Raw genomic sequence first — 18,055 nt, 5'->3', positions numbered from 1 at the left:
TCAGGCCACATAGAGACTTGAAGTGGTCTACCCTCAGGTAAAGGGATAAAAGCTATTACAGTAAGATTTCAGTACGGTTTGAACGTTGCATTTATCAGAGGATCGATTCAGGGCACTTGAAAGTCTTTGACAGGCTTCTGTTTGTCAATATCCTAAAACTGCTTTCCTGCCAAGATGAAAAGAACCAAAGTTTGTCCAGATCCAGAAAGGGTGTCAGCCCTAATTGGGGACAGACTCTGGTGACCTTGGTATGGTGCTCTCAGTGGACTACCATTAGGCGGGAGTGGAGTGGAGATGAAAAGGTGGAGAAGTGAGAGTGGACGCAAGAGATGATGAGCAGAGAAGACACAGAACCAGGCATGTGCATTCTATGTTGGCTAGGCCAGAGCACTTTAAATGATGATAGGAAGGATCCTACAGAGAAGAGGCTGAAGACACTGCAGAGAGGAGAGTATAAGGTTCCGGTAGGACAAGAAGAGTGGGGATACAGAGAACAGGTACAGGCACAGCCTTCTGATGGGTGGATGGACCCATTTCCCTTTCTAAGGACGAGAAGGGAGAAAAGGACACTGTACCTACACGTACATTAGAAGTTCTGATGTTGGAGAGCGGAGGGGTTTCTTGTCCTGAAAACTGAAATCTCTGAGCAGCTCAGGTTATGAGCTGAGAACAGGGCAAAGGGAGGGAGACTAGAGATTTGTGGAACAGAACGCTTAAGAGTCAGAAGTTCTGAGAGGGGAAAATTAGCTGCCTAAGAGATGGAACAGAAGTGACGGGCATCGCTCAGGAGTGTGAACCTCAAGCAAAGTGCACAGCTTCTCTGAACTTCGGTGCTCTCATCTGTCCAACAGAGCCCTGTTTATGCCAGGCCCCGGACAACAGCCACAAATTGAGCTATTTCTGGACACAGCCACCATGAAGAGCTGGTAAAGGGCGTCTTCTCCTAGTGCTGCCGGTGGGACCCGACCACGAAGAGCTCAGAGGGATGTTGTGTCACAGCTTTAATCATCCAAGTTGCTCTTTCAAGTATTATCTTTTTCTCCAGTGTCAATTTGACTAAATTGGTAAGTTATATAGCTAAGTAAGCCCTCATATAATGAACCTCAATACCACTACATTATATGATAATAAAGCAGCATAGTGTTTTATTTTTACACAATCATTGTTCAGTAAATGCTGTTACGTCGTGAAATATTACACTTCAATCTCCTTTTCAATAGAGAGGTCTTCTAAGGAAATGACCTGGAGCCTTCCACATTTATCAGATGCCTTTTCATTATTCTTTTCCATTTTTGCAATTCTGGATCCAAACTGCATGGCCCGTTTTGGCAGAAAAGCACAGGTTGTTAAGCCAAGTTCCACTGCTGCAAGACGCAAAATCAGTTTTTCACCAATTCCACGGGGTAAAGTCAAGTCTGCCTTTTTCCAAACTGGTAGGGAATTTAGAAAGGAGACGACATTTTCATCCAGGAAAGGAAATCTAAAATAAATAGATAAATATAACTACTATATGAAAAAAAATTGTGATAATCGTTTCTTCAGCATTTTATTCAATGTTAAAATTTATACCATCAAATTAATTTTTGATGACACTTTTTCTCAAAAAATATTCTGGTTATTTACACAACTTCACAGGTGAAATTTAATCACATTAACAACTACTTCATGCCACTAATTTTAATACATATGCTACCAAATGAATTTTACCTCAAAAAATAAATAAATCAGGCCTATGGGAAGGAACAATCCTTGTTTTACAAGGTTTCTTTGGGGATGCCTTGAAAACAACTACAGTCTTGACTCAATTATTCAAGCTGTGTCTGCTCTTTATCACGTCAAATGAAATGGATTTGAGAGGTATGAAATCAATACAGAAGGGCTCTATAATCCTGAGGTTGGAAAGCATTTACTTATGGTAAAATTTTATGGTATCGAAATTGTTTTGGGGTGCCTGGGTGGCTCAGTCAGTTGGGTGCGACTCTTGGCTTAGGCTCAGGTCATGATCTCCCAGTGGGAGACTGAGCCCTGGTCCGGCTCTGCACTCGGCAAGGAGTCTCCTTCCCTTCTTGCTCTGCCCTTCCCCCTGCTCGAGCTCCTGCACACACGCTCTCTCTGAAATGAATAAATCTCTAAAAAAAAGTTTGTTGGGGCATCTGGGTGGCACAGTCGGTTAAGTGTCTGACTCTTGGTTTCAGCTCAGGTCATGAGCTCATGGTCATGGGACTGAGCCCACATGGGGCTCTATGCTCAGCAGCAAACGAGTCTGCTTGATTCTCCCTCTCCCTCTGCCCCTCCCACTCTTGCTCTCTTTCACTCTCAGAAATAAACCTTTAAAAATTGATTACATTAAGCCATTTTTAAATGGAGATAAACGCTATAACACAACAAAGTATTAGATTAAAAAAAACAACTTTCTGTCCCTTGGCTTCCCTAATTTCCTACAAAATTCTAGTTTTTGTTTAAAATACTTTACAACTCTCCCTCCAATTCTTTAAATGCAATACTGTAGTGTTTCTATTTCATTACATTTTATTCTTGCTCAAATAGAGTCTGGGAAGGGTAAAGGCATTTGTTATATGGAATATTATATTAAAAAGAAATGCAAAAACAATTTTATATATAAGATAATCTAATCAATCAATCGCTGTTAATATGTATGCCAAAATACATAATAAATTGATTCAGATCTAGCCACTACCATAGTATTTGTTAAATCACAATTCTGTATTCGCTGTCTCCAACATTCTTCATATGCACTTTTACATTATCATATTGGGCCTTTAGAATTAACTGCTTTTACTAAATAAAATAAAATCCCTTTTCTCTGACCTACCTGAAATAAAGGACTGAATTTCTCTCTCTCAAATACATATAACCTCCAAAGGAAAATATTTTATAGTATTTATACATATTACATACTGCATTATAAAAACCATATATACACACACTAAAAAGATGTAAAAAGCTGAAGTAGAGTTAAGAAACAGTGACGTGCTGGAGTAGTTGTACTACGATGTCCCAGTTCTCACAATGCTTATTTGGACTCCTGGTTTCCACATGCTTGTACGCTTGTAATAAACTAACACTTAATAAATTAACATACTTGACCAAACTTCTGCTTTCTAGAATTAAATAATGTATCTTTATCTTCAATAATTTAAAAAGTTGTTTCCAAGCTCTTGTCTGCCACCATCAGATACAGCATAGGTAAAAATAAACTCCCGAATTAACAAAGAATATACATATGAAAGTGCCTTGATCTCTTTGAAAGTTTTAGGTAATCTGCAACATCAGAACAAACGGAGTTCAGAACACACAGCAGAGGGGAATCCAGTACTGGAACCACCGTTTACGTCAGTCTGGCCCGATACTTACAGGAACGTCCAGAGGCAAAGCTGGGTGCTCTGACCCTGGAGGGGGAAGTGTCGGCCTAGGGCCTCCTAGGCCTCGGCTCTTACCCTTTAAGTACCTCATCTCAGCATTTCTCTATCTCAGGTTTATAGACCTTTTCATTGTAGTATGGAGAACAATCACGTCAGTGTATTACCTTTGAAAATTACTGGAAAGACATTTCGTAGAGAATGAGTTCTGGAAAACAAGGGCTCCCCCGGCCCCTCCGCAGCTCTCCCCCTGATGGACGGTGTGTAGCACAAAGCCAAGATACTATTGTGCTGCTGTTATTCATTTGAACAGTCTCCAAAGAAAAGGAACTGAAAAATCTCCTTTTATGGTGCAGTGTTTTGACAAAACTAGCCACAGCACTTAGATAATTAGAATTACCTTGCTTCTTTTCCGTGATCGCCAATAACTCTGTCATCACGACCAAGATTTCTAGACGATATTCGTCCCAGTTCCATCTCAATTTCCTCATTTAATCCTTCCATCCCATGTGTCTGAAAGCGCATGCGATGGCGAGAATAACCTGCAAGTTGCTCATCAGCACCAATTCCAGTAAGAACTACCTGTAACAGTTTAAAGAAATCCACGTTTTCCGTACAAGATAAAGAAAATAACTAAAATAAAAGCAAAGCCTAAAAAGTTATAATCTCAACAGTAACATTTTCTGACAAAATACAAGGAAAGCCATAAAATAGTAAAGTATGCCCAATTTAAAAAAAGTCTTACATGTTGCACTGCAGTTTATAAACGCAATTAAAACATGCTATATTCTTGCAATCTACACACTAATAGCTTTAAAGGGTCAAAATTAGGTCTCAGAATTCCTCCGAGCAGACCTACTGTGACTTACCTTTGCAGCGCTCTGATAGGACCTCACCCCATCCTGGGTCACTAACCAACCAACTCCTCTAGAAGCAAACCAGACTGCACAGCCAATGCTATCATCCAACACTGTGTCCAAGGGCTGGACTAAGTGGCATATTTGAGTTCTTCTTAATTCTTGCAGTTCTTCCAGAGAAACATTAATTTCAACAAAATTCCAAATCCGGGCAGGGTTAGCCGCTTGCAGTTCCTTCAGGCCTACTCTTCCTGTGACACGATCTGGTACACAGAACTGTTTATCAGGACTATCATCGTCATTTTTAGAGGATTCTTCAGAAGGTATTTCACAATGACTTTTCTGTTTTTTCCTCTTTTTGTTAAAACCCGTTAATACGGTCTTTTCTTTAGTCCTGAAAGCCACGTTAAGAAGATCGATGGGTTCATCTAAAGGTACGTGATGGTCAGCAAGGGCTGCAATAACCATGGAATCGATACCCCCAGAAAACAGGATTGCAACATTTGCTTTCCTATCACAAGCTTTCAAAGCCTCACTTGGTGTCAGGTTTTCATCCCTGGGTAAACACAAGACCCGTCTCTTTACTGAGACACTCAGGACGTCAACGAACTGCTGAACTACTTCCTTCATGTGTCCATCAGTAAGAAGCCTTTGAAGTGTTTCCCTTGTAGGTAGGACACCAGCGATGTTAATGCAAGGAATTGCAAGTGGAGCTTGTGGCATCATCGTATTTAAAGGAACAACAGGTTTTTTAAGATATAGTTTGGCTTCATTTGCTACCACTGATACAAATGTTGGCAAGTTTGCTGAAATTTGAATCAGGCTATGAACACATTCTTTGATAACATTCTCCCCAGAAATAGATTTCCAAGGGTACAGTTTTAAAACCAGAGATTTGGAAATGGAAGTAGACTTGAGATCAATTCTGAAAATTCCAGAGGCTGGAACTTCTTGCCACTGATTCACCTGTCCGGATGTCTGGGCACCAACTGAAGAGAGGCAGAAACTTCTGCCCAAATCATTAAAATGCCAAAGCAGGCTACGGCGACCAAAAAAGTCCCTACCAAACCACAAATAATGACTGGATGCTTGATAGTATATAAAAGACCAAGGACCTTGCACTTCTGAGAAGAGTGACAAAATATCAGATTCATTCTTGCAAGAGGAAAGGTAGTTAAACATGATTTGAGTATCATTCTCTTCAGCTTCAATCTTTATGCCACTAAAGACTTCTCCATTCCACAGGAACACATCGCCTCTTTCATCTTCCACAGGCTGGGCAGTCAGAACACCTCTTAAGTGAAGGACATGACCAGAAAATAAACACTGGTAGGCAACGCTAGACTTTACCAACTGTTTACTACTGTCGGGTCCCCGCCGGCTAAGCCTATACAGTAAATCCTCTTTCAAATCTTTGCTGAAATTCTCAACAGAAAAGCTCACAGAACAACAAATGCCACACATTCTTATGTGAAATCAAGTTGACTATTTCTTGACTTTGGTCTTCTCTGAGTTTTCTATTTCTTGGTATTCTTTTTTCAGCTCATCCAATATATCTGTGGGGTAGGGGAAAAGAAATATTAAATAAAATAAAAATTATTGGACCTTTCCCTAATAATTCATAGAACAACATAGGAACATAGGCTATTTACCAAGATCAAACCATTTAAGTATATTTGCTGTGTTACAACAGCTTTCTAATGATCAAGGTTTATCTTTCAGGAAAATAATTTCAGTCTATTAAATGCTTATTTTGGCCCAGGCTCTAGGCTATGAACTTCATATATTCCTTCTTGCTTATTTATTTTTAAGGATTTTATTTATTTATTCATGATAAACACAGAGAGAGACAGAGGCAGAGGCAGAGGGAGAAGCAGGCTCCACGCAGGGAGCCCGACGTGGGACTCGATCCGGGACTCCAGGATCACGCCCTGGGCTGAGGGCAGACACTCAATCGCTGAGCCACCCAGGCGGCATCCCATTCCTCCTTGTTTAAATCCCCAAAAAACTTTGGAGGCTCAAAATCACAAAAGGAGAAGTGGTAGGGCAGTTTTTGTACCTAGATCTGCCAAATATGCTGAAGAATGCATTAATAATCATGACTTTGTAATACAACTTATATATCTTATTTTATTTTTACTGTTTTTCCAAAGCATGGCATTAATTTGACTTGATATACCACCATCCAGTCTTCAGATATATATTTAAACATTCAGATATAGACAGTATAATTTAGACAATACCGTAAGTTTCTACAGAAAGCCTAGAAAACACTTTCCATGCATTTCTATATAATATATTGCAAAAACTTACTTTTGCTTTCAGAAAGCATTTCTGTTCGGTCTGCAAGAAAGAATATGTTGCTGTTCTGTTGCTGCCTATATACTTTCTGCAAAACATAATTTAGGCTAATGTCATGATTTGACCTAAAAAGTATATGTCAAAACTCTGAACCCTTTTATCCTATATTCTTGTACATATATTGAGAATAATACCTTAGCAAATACAGATAAAAGTCACCTATTATCCTACCGTCTGTAAACTGCTACCATTAACACTGAAGTGAAATGTTTTTTCTCTGCGTATGTCTAACTACCAGTTTCCTTGAACAAAAAGGTACTTACTATTAATACAGACTTATTTGCTCTTATCAATGAACAATATCTTGGGAACACTTCTTATCATTACATATCCTTTTACAACATTACTGTGTGGGCATAACATTACGGTTTATTTGATAAGTCATCAAGTTTTAGACATTTAAGATATTACCAACTTTATGAATCCATGTTGTAATGAAGTTCTTTGCAACTAAATCTTTGTGCACTCCCATGATTCCCAAGTATCAATTCCTATAAATTGAATTGGATCAAAGTGCTACATAATTTTAAGGCTTTGATACATTCCCCTAACTCGCCCTCTAAAAAGTTTGTATCAGGATAGCCTTAAATTCTAAAACTCCCAAAGTGACAATATCAGAAATGTTTAGCCAACCTGTCAGTTATCAAATGCTTTAAAGGGCTCAAAACCATTTCTTCCTGAACTTTAAAATGTAATTTTTTTTTTAATTTTTATTTATTTATGATAGTCACAGAGAGATAGAGAGAGGCAGAAACACAGGCAGAGGGAGAAGCAGGCTCCATGCACCGGGAGCCCGACGTGGGATTCGATCCCGGGTCTCCAGGATCGCGCCCTGGGCCAAAGGCAGGCGCCAAACCGCTGCACCACCCAGGGATCCCTAAAATGTAATTTTTGACAGTATACACATTAAGCTGTAGCTTGCTGTTTATAAATGCATTAATGAAATGGCACTAATATAACCACATTAAATATTTGGAAGATTTGTGTAAAAAAATCAGGGAAGAGGAAAGCAGTTTATCATTTTTTTCAACAATTATTCACATTCACTTAAAGGCATAGTTTCCTTTCTTCATATAAATAAGAGTTATTTATTTCAAAAGAAAACACCAAACTCAAGTATAAGTAGATACCATTAGTGACCACAGCTCCAAGATACCATTGTGTAATTTGTATCTTTTGGTTCAAAGGGAGTGCAAATTACATATGATGAGTAAGAAATACCATCAACTATAGTTAACACATAGCTCTCCACATATGTGTATAAAATCTTGGACACTTCACTTCTGCTCTGTAACTAGAAAAAAGATGCTGCAACCTTGCATATTTTAATGTAAATACAAATCTTACATATAATTCTTACAACGTTAGTATATAGTTAATAAGATATAACCAGACCTTCCCACCTACAATTCAGAATTACCCTAATAACTCACCCTGTTCTTCTTCAGGTTAGAAAGTTCATCCACAACAATTTTTTGTTCTTTAATCTATTGAAATAAGAAAAAAAAAAAAGCTCTTAAATCAGAGATTAGCAAAATATGTTCAATTGAGGGCCCTTTAAAACTAGAGAGATGGGATAAGGGGCTGTAATTCACTGACTGTCCAAACGAGCAGTCTGCGAGTATACAGATCGTTTCTGAACAGCAGTGCCTGGGGTTGCAGGTGTGTGGGTGCAGGTGTGGGGGTGCAGGTATGGTGTGCGAGTAGGTTGGGAGAGGAACTGATTACACTCAAAGGCGCCAGAACCAGACAAGGGGTTGGTGTTGGCAACCAGCACTCATGCAAAGGCCGAGGCACTAAACAAAGTTTATACCTTTTATTTAAACCAGACAACATGGCACCAAAAGTAATACCAGTTTTCAACTATTTCCTTTATGTTTTAGCTTTTCTTTTAATAGCATAAGTCACGAAACATCAATGCTTTTCAGGAGTCCCGTGCTAGTGGTGCAGCCCCGCGTGGAGGACCGGCCGTGAAGCCGCAGCCCGCCTGCCGCAGCCCTACCGGGGCGGTCCCCCTTCCGTCTCGGCTGAGTCCCTCTCCCCTCCAGGAGGGCGGCGCCGGCCCTGGGGCCACTAGGATGGGGCACCGCTGGGCGGAAGCGCAACCTCCGACCCTTGTCCGTAAAGGGGGGTTTGGGGCCACGACGCGGCAGGTGTTCTGGCCTGTGTCCCGGGCGCACCTCAGAGTGTCAAGCAGCACACGGGCAGCGACCGCAGCGGCTCCCGGCGCGCCGGCCCGGCCCAGGCGCCACCCGCTGGATTCCCGCGTCCCGGGGCCGACAGCGCGGCCGTCCGCGTCAGCAGCAGCCGGCACGCGTTCCGCGGACTCCACGGGCTCCGACGCGGAAACGGGGCGGGGGGGAGGCTCGGTGCAGAGCCAAAGCCGGCCGGTCCTCGCGGCTCCGACAGCGGGCGCGCCCCGTGATGGGGGCTTCCGGGAGGGGCTTCCGGGAGGGGCTTCCGGGAGGGGCTTCCGGGAGGGGCTGCCGGAAGGGGGCCTCCCGGAAGGGGCTGCCGGAGAGCAGGGGTCGGCGGCGTCCAGCTGGGCTCCCGGCCACCGGCTCGGGCAGGGCAGCGGGCGGCGCGGCATTCTCCCGCGCGGAAGACGCGGCTGCGGCCTGGGGCAGGCGGGGTTTCTAAGCTAGAAAAGGGCGGAGGGAAAGGGCCGCGGCCGATCTCCGTCCACGCCGCGTGGTCTCATCTCGGGGCAATTCCCGCGTCTCCCTTCCTGCTTCCGGGAGAGCCGAGGGCCCCACACTCACCCTGCTGCCGAGCTCGTCCTTGCCCCCGGCGGCGCCCTCCTCGGGCCGCGGCGCCCCGCCGGGCATCTCCTCGCCGCCAGCCGCGCCCCCCCGCCCGCCTCCGCGCCTGCGCACCCCTGACCCGCCCCCTTCCCGGCAGGCTCCCTCGCGGCGCTTGCGCACTGGCTGGAACGCCCGCGCCCTCCGGCGGCGGCGACGGGGCCGTTGCGCGCGTGCGCATGGGAGCGCGTGGGCCCGGCGGTGGGAGCTGGCGGGTCACGGCGGCTGCGGCGGGCGCGCCCTCGTGGCCTTACGTGGTCGTGCGTGACGTGCACCCCCCTGCGGGGACGCAGAGGGCGGGAGCGCGGGAAAGGTCGCCTGCTGGGCGGCGGCGGAGGTGGACGCGGTGCCCGCCCCGCAGCAGGTGTGAGCGCCGGGGGATGGGCGGCTTGTTTGTTTGTTTTTTTTTAAGATTTTATTTATTTAATCATGAAAGACACAGAGAGAGAGACCCAGGCGGAGGGAGAAGCAGGCGCCGTGCGGAAGCCCGACGCGGGACTCGATCCCGAACGCCGAGGTCACGCCCCGGGCTGCCGGCGGCGCTAACCGCTGAGCCCCCCCTTCTTAAATTAAGATTTTATATTGTTGGTAGCGCTCAGGCAGGGGAAGTGCAGGAGAGGCGGCGGGGGCAGCAGGCTGCGCGGGGGGCAGGGCGCCCGGGGCCGGATCCCCTCCCCGGCTGAGCATCGGCGCCCCCGACGGCTGCGCCCTCCGGAGACCCCGTAGACCCGTGGTTTCCACGTTTTCCCGATTCCTCCAATCAGTGGATCGAATAAAGCTTTGAAGTAGCTTCACGTTACACTTGCGCGACCGACGGGGCGTCCTGTACTGGACGTTACAAGCGCGGTCGGGCGGGAGCACCGGCTGATGGGCGCGGGGGGCGGACGCGCGCCGGGGGAGGACGGGGCGGGGGGAGGACATACGTGGGGGGAGGACGGGCGCGGGGGGAGGACGGGCGCCGGGGACGGACGGGGGCGGGGGGAGGACGGGCGCCGGGGATGGACGGGCGCCGGGGACGGACGGGGGCGGGGGGCGGACGGGCGCCGGGGACGGACGGGGGCGGGGGGAGGACGGGCGCCGGGGACGGACGGGCGCGGGGGGAGGACGGGCGCCGGGGACGGACGGGGGCGGGGGGAGGACGGGCGCCGGGGACGGACGGGCGCGGGGGGAGGACGGGCGCCGGGGACGGACGGGCGCGGGGGGAGGACGGGCGCCGGGGACGGACGGGCGCGGGGGGAGGACGGGCGCCGGGGACGGACGGGGGCGGGGGGAGGACGGGCGCCGGGGACGGCCGGGGGCGGGGGGAGGACGGGCGCCGGGGACGGACGGGGGCGGTGGGAGGACGCGGGCGGGGGGAGGACGGGCGCCGGGGGAGGACGGGCGCCGGGGACGGACGGGGGCGGGGGACGGACGGGCGCGGGGGGAGGACGGGCGCCGGGGACGGACGGGGGCGGGGGAGGACGGGCGCCGGGGACGGACTGGCGCGGGGGGAGGACGGGCGCGGGGGAGGACGGGCGCCGAGGACGGACGGGCGCCGGGGACGGACGGGCGCGGGGGGAGGGCGGGCGCCGGGGACGGACGGGCGCGGGGGGAGGACGGGCGCGGGGACGGACGGGCGCCGGGGACGGACGGGGGCGGGGGGAGGACGGGCGCCGGGGACGGACGGGCGCGGGGGGAGGACGGGCGCTGGGGACGGACGGGCGCCGGGGACGGACGGGGGCGGGGGCGAGGGCTGCCGGCTGGCAGAGCGGACCCCCGAGTGGACCTCCTGAAGGGACCCCGTGTGGACCCCGCGCCTCGTCCGCCTCCCTGGACGTTTCTCGCAGCGACGACTGCGAGCCCGGGTTCGCGCGCGTCCCGGGATGATGGGGACCTAGTGTCTCGTCGGAGAGGGACGGAGAAATCCAGTTCCTTGGTCTTTCTTTGTTCTCTGTGAGCTCAAATTAACTAACTTTGTGTGCCCCGGGAAGGAGAACTGAGTTTTGAGTTCTGGGCTAGTGAGTTTTGGGATTTGTTTTGCTCTCAACCCGGGATTGAGATGAAAACTGAAGCCACAGACTCGCTATGTGTCCAAGTGACTAATTTAGGACTTTTACAGGTTGTCTGCCTCAGCGTAAGATGTTTTCATGCTTCTGGGTGGTTTTAATAAATTCCATTATTATGTCTCGTAAATTAAAGAACTGGTCTGATTGCTCTGTAGACATACAGGTGCCCTGGCATGACCCCCTCCAATTAAAAAAAATTCAAAATGTCTAACACCTGATATGTGCTGGACTTTTGAGGAAAAAAAGTTCTTACAGAAACTGCTAGTTAATACACATTCAAAGAATATAAGTTTATATAATTAAGATGAGTCTTTGGAGAAATCAGGTTAGATTAATAATTTTGGTTTAAGAAAGAAAAAAAGCAGTTGCATGTCTTTCCACTGTTTTGTCCATGTTAAGTAAAATACAGGTATTTGGTTTCTTAATATTTAGGTTTGCCTTCTCATGAAGAGATTAGCTGCTATGAAGTTCCTAAACTTCTTATATTGGTTTACTGATAAATAAGCTAGCATTACTGCTATAAAATATGTAAGTTTATGGAAAATGTAAAGTTATGTCCACTAAAATGAGTAAATATTCAGACTTCTTATACTAACATTAGTATGTTCTGTATCATATAAGTTTAAGCATGACTCCAAAATCCTTAGGTCACTTAAAATCCTGAGATAATATTAAATTGGACAATTCATGATTGATCATGAGATAAGCAGATAATTTATTTTCAAGACTCGAATACTGAAACATTGTTTAATAGAAGAATAATTTCAGTTTTATATGCTTTTGTTTCTTGTTTTTAAATACCGTAGAATGCTGTTTTTAGGGGGGTCCCGTTAACGGACATTCATTTTTGCCATTTTCAGAAGATGTAAAAGGAATGTGACTGCCTGCAGATAGTTGTATTATGTTATGTTACTTATGAGCTTTATTTGTCTTCTAAAATGTTTGCATGTGACAGTTTTCAATTATTTCCAGTTCTATGAAATAGAAATTATTAAATTAAAAGTTTAATTAATGAGTGGCTAAGATCTCATTAGGGGAAAGAACAATAGGGAATGCAAGGTAACGGGATTTAAGTCTTGTTTTGCAAGGAAGAAGTTGTAAAATGTCACTTTATTCCAGAACATGAAAGAGCACAGTGACAGACAAAACTTGAGAAAATACAGCAAATTGGACAAAGTTTGATGAAAGTAGATTTTATTTGCCTTGGTTTATAATACCTGGACCTGAAAAGAAACTATGAAATATGTTAGAGTTTTGGCAAAGTACATTATCACAAGATGATCTTTAACTATTTTATTACAAAATTTGTATTAATGGGGCAGCCCGGGTGGCTCAGCGGTTTAGCGCCACCTACAGCCCAGGGTGTGATCCTGGAGACCTGGGATCCGGTCCGCGTCGGGCTCCCTGCCAGGAGCCTGCTTCTCCCTCTGCCTGTGTCTCTGCCTCTTGCTCTGTATGTCTCATGAAAAAAAAAATTGTATTAATGAAAAACTAAAATTTTGCATCTTTTAACTCTCTTCCTGGTTCCAGTCCTCAAAACCTTTAGGGTTTAATGTAGCTGAGCTGATGGGAACTGGGGAACACACCTTTCCTGACACATGGGATATTATTTTAATTTGTGCTTGTGCTTGGAGGCGAAGTTGAGGCTTTTCTATAAAGCTGGAGACTGAGCCTTCCAGTATACTGGTTTTCTTTGCTCTCCACTTTCTATGGCAGTGGCTGCAGAGTGGGAGTCCTGGTTCAACTGTGAGTTGACTCTGACCCACGATTGCTTCCATTCTGAGTGGTCAGAAATACTGCTGACCAGTCTGCACCTGCTTGCCCCCTTTTGGTGGTGAGTTGTTGCTTTTGCCTCTACCTGGCTTGGATATTTTGTGTGTGGGTGGGTTTTTTGTCTTTGTTTTTGTCTTTGTTTTTAATTTCTGGGGATTTCTCAAGGTGACCTACTACTAAACAAAGTGGTGATAGTCATATTTGTATGGTGCTGAACTGTTTTGGAAGAAATGTTTCACATTTTCTTATTTTTTCATGTCTATCCACTTGCTTCTATTTCCTTCCTCAACTACTATAATTCCTACATTGCTTAAAGTCACACTTTGGGGTTACCTGCTATCATCTGTCCTGCCTGACATTTGCAGCTCACCATACAACTAGCTAGGCTGTCCTTCCCTCTTTAAGTCCATCACTGCCATGTATCCTACTTAACAAGATAATTTCATGTTTATTAATGCTATCATACTCTGCCTCTCATGCTACATCCTTAACATATTTCATTCTGTTTAACAATACGTAATTCACTATTGGCCATTTTATAAAAGCCCAAGATACTGCACCCTGCCTTCCGCAGTTTTGAATGAGTAGTTCCCTCAACCACCATCTTCCCTTGCTTTCTTGGTATGCTGCAACGCACGTTTGTTTCTAGCTACATTGTCTCTCCCAAATGAGGCATGGAATAGTGCTGTGGTTCCCACAAAGCAGTCCTAGGTGGGTGTCCTTCTAACTATGTAAAATTCATCGGAAAATTGTGTTCATATACGTACAGATTTCTCAGTCCTTTCTCCAGATTCACTGGATCAAATCTTTGGGAATGGGATACGGTTGTCTGCTGCATAGCAAAATGCTTACCGTTTACCCTATAACCAAAATTCCTAGGCCTGAATTTAGGCTTATATTTTTCAGATGTGTGACTTTGGGTAAGTCATTAACCTCTCAAGCCCCAGTTTCCTAATCTGTAGAATGGGAGTAAATGATAGTGCCCAACTCAAAGGCTTGTTATGAAGGTTGAATGAGTTAGTACTTGTCAGGTGTTTATAACAGTTTCAGGCACCTAGTAAGCACTATCTGTGTTAAAAAGGTAAATTAGAAGTTTCCCCAGATGAATTTGGTACAAGCAGGGTTTATGAACCAATGGACTGGAAAGAACCAGGCCCCAAAATGTGTGGCCTATTTCTCATTGAAGGTATGTTCTCTCTTCTAGGGATTCTCAACAGGGCTAAGGCTGGAGACACCGTTGGTTATCTCGGTTGTCACAGTAAGTGGATGGTTCTGTTCACTGTGATGAGGTGGGACTAATAGGAAGCCAGTTGAAAGACAAACAGCCACAGACTTTTAAGAAGCCTGGACTAGCAGGCTAAAAGGTCATCTTAGCAATCATCCAGCACTGAGAATCGCATGCCGTGGGATCTTGGCTACGCTCGGGAGCCAAATAACAGAGGAGGAGGTAATACTGTAACCCAAGTAGGTAAGCTGCATTAGGAATTCCATGAGAAGGTGACAAAGCCCAAGACAGTGGACTGGGATTGATTAGCAGGGCTCTGGTACCTGGAAGGGGGAATATGGGTCTTATTGTACAGGATTGTGCGGAGGAGGCAGTGTCTTAGCTTAGTGGAGAGCACACCAGCCTGATCTTGGTCACTTAGGGAAATAACTGAGTCTCCAAGCACTGGCCTGGACATGACTAAAGACTTTCAACCAGAGATAAGATTGGTTCTGCAAACTAGTTTCAGCTCTGGAATGTGGAGATAGGGCATCCTTGGCTCCTACAGCCAGCATCACTTTGGGGCTCTTGTGCAGGGCAGGGAGAAGAGGAAGACACATGAGACACCTGGGTGCAAAATTTAAGGATGCACGCACTTTTGGGATGCTGCAACGAACACCTCTTTAGATATTCCACCCTAGGTCTTCCATACACCTCATTATATTTGGGCCCGGCTCTTGGACTAACTGGATTCGAACACTTCATTATTAGTGGGACTGCCTGTACTGTAGGGGAATGTGGCTTGCGGATGACAGCAGTGGGAGATGCTTCTTACGCTACCCAAGCATCTTTATGTCTCTGACAGTTAAGAAAAAGGTTGATTAAAATCATCTTAGCTTCTTCCATAACTTCTGCCATATGTTCATCCGATTCCTCAAGACTAGGAGTATGCTTAAAAAGTTTTGTTCAGGGATCCCTGGGTGGCGCAGCGGTTTGGCGCCTGCCTTTGGCCCAGGGCGCGATCCTGGAGACCCGGGATCGAATCCCACATCAGGCTCCCGGTGCATGGAGCCTGCTTCTCCCTCCGCCTGTGTCTCTGCCTCTCTCTCTCTCTCTCTGTGACTATCATAAATAAATAAAAAATTTAAAAAAAAAAAAAAAAAGTTTTGTTCAACATTACTGAAGAAACAAAGTTAAACATAACCATCTCTGGAGCTAGTTTCCAGTGAATAGCTAAGTCAATTGGATAAAGTTATGACATTCTTAATATCTGAAGAATTTTAAAGTGATTGGGCCTTTGTTACCAAATTTGCATTTAGAAGCTTTATTTTTTTTAAAGATTTTTATAAAAGGTTTTATTTATTCCTGACTTGATCCCGGGGCCCCGAGGTCACGCCCCGGGCTGCAGGTGGCGCTAAACTGCTGAGCACCCTGGGGCATCCCCATTTAGGTGCTTTTAAAGCATGCAGAAATGTGTATCTGAGTGAGTCAACAGGAAAAAATAAAGTGTAAATGATATGTTAGTGATGCATATTTATATATTTGGAAAATCTTTTTCTTCATAGGATGCCCTCCTTATAATGCAGAGCTCTTTATTTCATCTTTTTTTTTTTTATTTTTTATTTTTTTGCAGAGCTCTTTAGAGCTGGATATTTTTTACCCTAGTTCTGATTGTTAGCTATAATAAAGTTTTACAAAGCTATCACTCAAGTTCTGTTTATGGTAACAGTGTAACTCTACCTTGGTGTCTTAAGTTGTTTTTTCTTTCTTTGTGAAGCAACTACCAGGAAAACTCTCCTTGTGTTGTCACAGGGTAAGCAAGCAAACAAGTTCGTTCACTTTATGTCAGTTTGCTTGTCGGTTCTGTTGTTTCAGTACTATGAGCGCTGCTGAGCTGCGGTTATTGGGGTTATGGGGGTTATGGGGTTATTGGCTTGCCCGGGGAAACAACACAGCACGACACGTGGTCCGTGTCCATAGCTCCCATGGTTCTGTAGTGGGAGTTGGGCATGCAAGGCTGAGATTAGTTGCTGGATGACTAAAGTGTGTTTTTTGCAGATTGATGGTTGTCATGAATGTGGCTGCCCCTGCAGCTAAGCTTGTGTGGCTGAGGCTTCTTGAAAGCTGGGGCAGAAGAAAGGATCTGCCAGGGAGGAGGGAGGAGGGAGGAGGCAGAGGAGCCAGGAGGCCCTGGGCCGTGAGCACGGAAATCACACTCATAGCCTGGTACTAGCGTTTGAACGGCCTGTGGTTTTGCTCAGAGTAGAATCGCCCACGCACATGACCCTGTATCGGGGCTTTCTCCCGGCAAGCCACGTGGTTTAATTGAAGTGCTTGGTTCAACTAAAGAAAATTTTTTATCAAGGCATGAAAATTTCTTTTTTGTTGTTTACTTTTTTTTTTTTTTTTGGTAGTTTCAAGTTTTTATTTAAATTCCAGTCAGGCACCTGGGTGGCTCAGTCGGTTAAGCATCTGACTTCAGCGCAGGTCATGACCTCGAGGTGCTGGGATCCAGCCCTGGGCGAGCTCTGTGCTCAGTTGGGGGCGTGGGGGTCCCTCGCCCTCTCCTGCCGCCCCCCAACTCGTGCACGTGCTGGCTCGTTCTATCTCTCTCTCTCCCCCCTTCAATAAATAAATAAAATCTTAAAAATAAATCCAGTTAGTTAGCATATAGTGTAATAGTAGTTTCAGGAGTATAACTTAGTGATTTATCACTTACGTGTAACAGCCACTGCTCATCACAAGCAGCCTCCTTAATACCCGTAACCCGTGTGATCCATCCCCGCCACCTCCCCTACAGCAACCCTCAGTTTGCTCCCTATAGTTAAGAGGCTGTTTTATGATTTGCCTCCCCCCACCCCCACCCATAGTCATCTGTTTCATAAATCCCACATATGTGTGAAATCATGTGGTATTTCTCTTTCTCTGTGACTTATTTTGCGAGCATAGCACACTCTGGCTCCATCCATGTTGTTGCAAACAGCACGATTTCATTCCTTTTTATGGCTCAGCAATATTCTATCTTATACACACACACACACACACACACCTTTCCTTTATCCACTCTCATCAGTTGTTGGGCATTTGGGCTCTTTCCGTAATTGGGCTGTTGTTGATAATGCTGTCGTAAACAGTGGGTGCATGTGTCTCTTCAAATTGGGATTGTTGTGTCCTTTGGGTGAATCGCCAACAGCGCGATTGCTGGATCATAGAGTAGCTCTGGTTTTAACTTTTGATGAGCTTCCATACTGTGTCCCAACGTGGCTGCACCAGTTCACATTCCCACCCCTGTGCAAGAGGGCTCCCCTTTCTCCGCATCCTCACCAACATCTGTCTTAGCTACTCTTGACAGGTGTGAGGTGGGATCTCAGTGGGGTTTGGTTTGCATTTCCCCAATGACGAGTGATGTTGGGCGTCTTCTCATGTGTCTGTGAGCCATCTGGTTGTCTTTTTTGGAAAAAATGACTATTCATACCTTCTGCCCATCTCTTGACTGAATTATTTGTTTATTGGGTATTGAGTTTGGGAAGTGCTTTATAGATTTTGGATGCTGACCCTCTATCAGATAGGTCATTTGCAAATATCTTCTCCCATTCTGTCAGCTGCCTGTTAGTTTTGTTGACTGTTTCCTTCA

The 18,055-nt window shown here is 45.9% G+C and overlaps 3 protein-coding genes across 3 annotated transcripts; 1 reads left to right on the top strand and 2 right to left on the bottom strand.

Annotated features, from left to right (window-relative positions):
- Positions 1 to 1,120: 1,120 nt before the first annotated feature.
- ASNSD1 (asparagine synthetase domain containing 1) lies at positions 1,121 to 5,701 on the bottom strand. The gene is made up of 3 exons (XM_041737245.1): positions 4,250 to 5,701; positions 3,781 to 3,962; positions 1,121 to 1,480 (listed from the first exon to the last, which is right to left on the bottom strand). Exons 1-3 carry the CDS (start codon positions 5,699 to 5,701, stop codon positions 1,195 to 1,197), a joined length of 1,920 nt encoding a protein of 639 aa, XP_041593179.1. The 3' UTR covers positions 1,121 to 1,194.
- On the bottom strand, positions 5,655 to 9,493 carry ASDURF (ASNSD1 upstream open reading frame). The gene is made up of 4 exons (XM_041737246.1): positions 9,361 to 9,493; positions 8,032 to 8,085; positions 6,551 to 6,626; positions 5,655 to 5,793 (listed from the first exon to the last, which is right to left on the bottom strand). The coding sequence occupies exons 1-4, from the start codon at positions 9,424 to 9,426 to the stop codon at positions 5,723 to 5,725; spliced, it is 267 nt and encodes an 88-aa protein (XP_041593180.1). The 5' UTR covers positions 9,427 to 9,493; the 3' UTR covers positions 5,655 to 5,722.
- Positions 9,494 to 10,266: 773 nt separating this feature from the next.
- On the top strand, positions 10,267 to 11,265 carry LOC121480807 (glycine-rich cell wall structural protein 1.0-like). Its single transcript, XM_041737727.1, has one exon. The coding sequence runs from the start codon at positions 10,267 to 10,269 to the stop codon at positions 11,263 to 11,265; it is 999 nt and encodes a 332-aa protein (XP_041593661.1).
- The last annotated feature ends 6,790 nt before the right edge of the window (positions 11,266 to 18,055 follow it).

This window comes from Vulpes lagopus, chromosome 22 (genome assembly GCF_018345385.1).
Source record: "Vulpes lagopus strain Blue_001 chromosome 22, ASM1834538v1, whole genome shotgun sequence".
Lineage (NCBI taxonomy): Eukaryota > Metazoa > Chordata > Mammalia > Carnivora > Canidae > Vulpes > Vulpes lagopus.
This window is presented reverse-complemented; position numbering and strand designations above follow the sequence as displayed.

Excerpts from the sequence above, each read along its gene's own strand:
- ASNSD1 (XM_041737245.1), bottom strand. The coding sequence starts at position 5,701 with ATGTGTGGCATTTGTTGTTCTGTGAGCTTTTCTGTTGAGAATTTCAGC. Across the intron at positions 3,963-4,249 it reads CCTATCAGAGCGCTGCAAAG|GTAGTTCTTACTGGAATTGG; the intron begins GTAAGTCACAGT and ends AAACTGTTACAG. Across the intron at positions 1,481-3,780 it reads GATCACGGAAAAGAAGCAAG|ATTTCCTTTCCTGGATGAAA; the intron begins GTAATTCTAATT and ends TATTTATTTTAG.
- ASDURF (XM_041737246.1), bottom strand. The coding sequence starts at position 9,426 with ATGCCCGGCGGGGCGCCGCGGCCCGAGGAGGGCGCCGCCGGGGGCAAG. Across the intron at positions 8,086-9,360 it reads AGGACGAGCTCGGCAGCAGG|ATTAAAGAACAAAAAATTGT; the intron begins GTGAGTGTGGGG and ends TTATTTCAATAG. Across the intron at positions 5,794-6,550 it reads AATGCTTTCTGAAAGCAAAA|ATATATTGGATGAGCTGAAA; the intron begins GTAAGTTTTTGC and ends CCTACCCCACAG.
- LOC121480807 (XM_041737727.1), top strand. The coding sequence starts at position 10,267 with ATGGGCGCGGGGGGCGGACGCGCGCCGGGGGAGGACGGGGCGGGGGGA.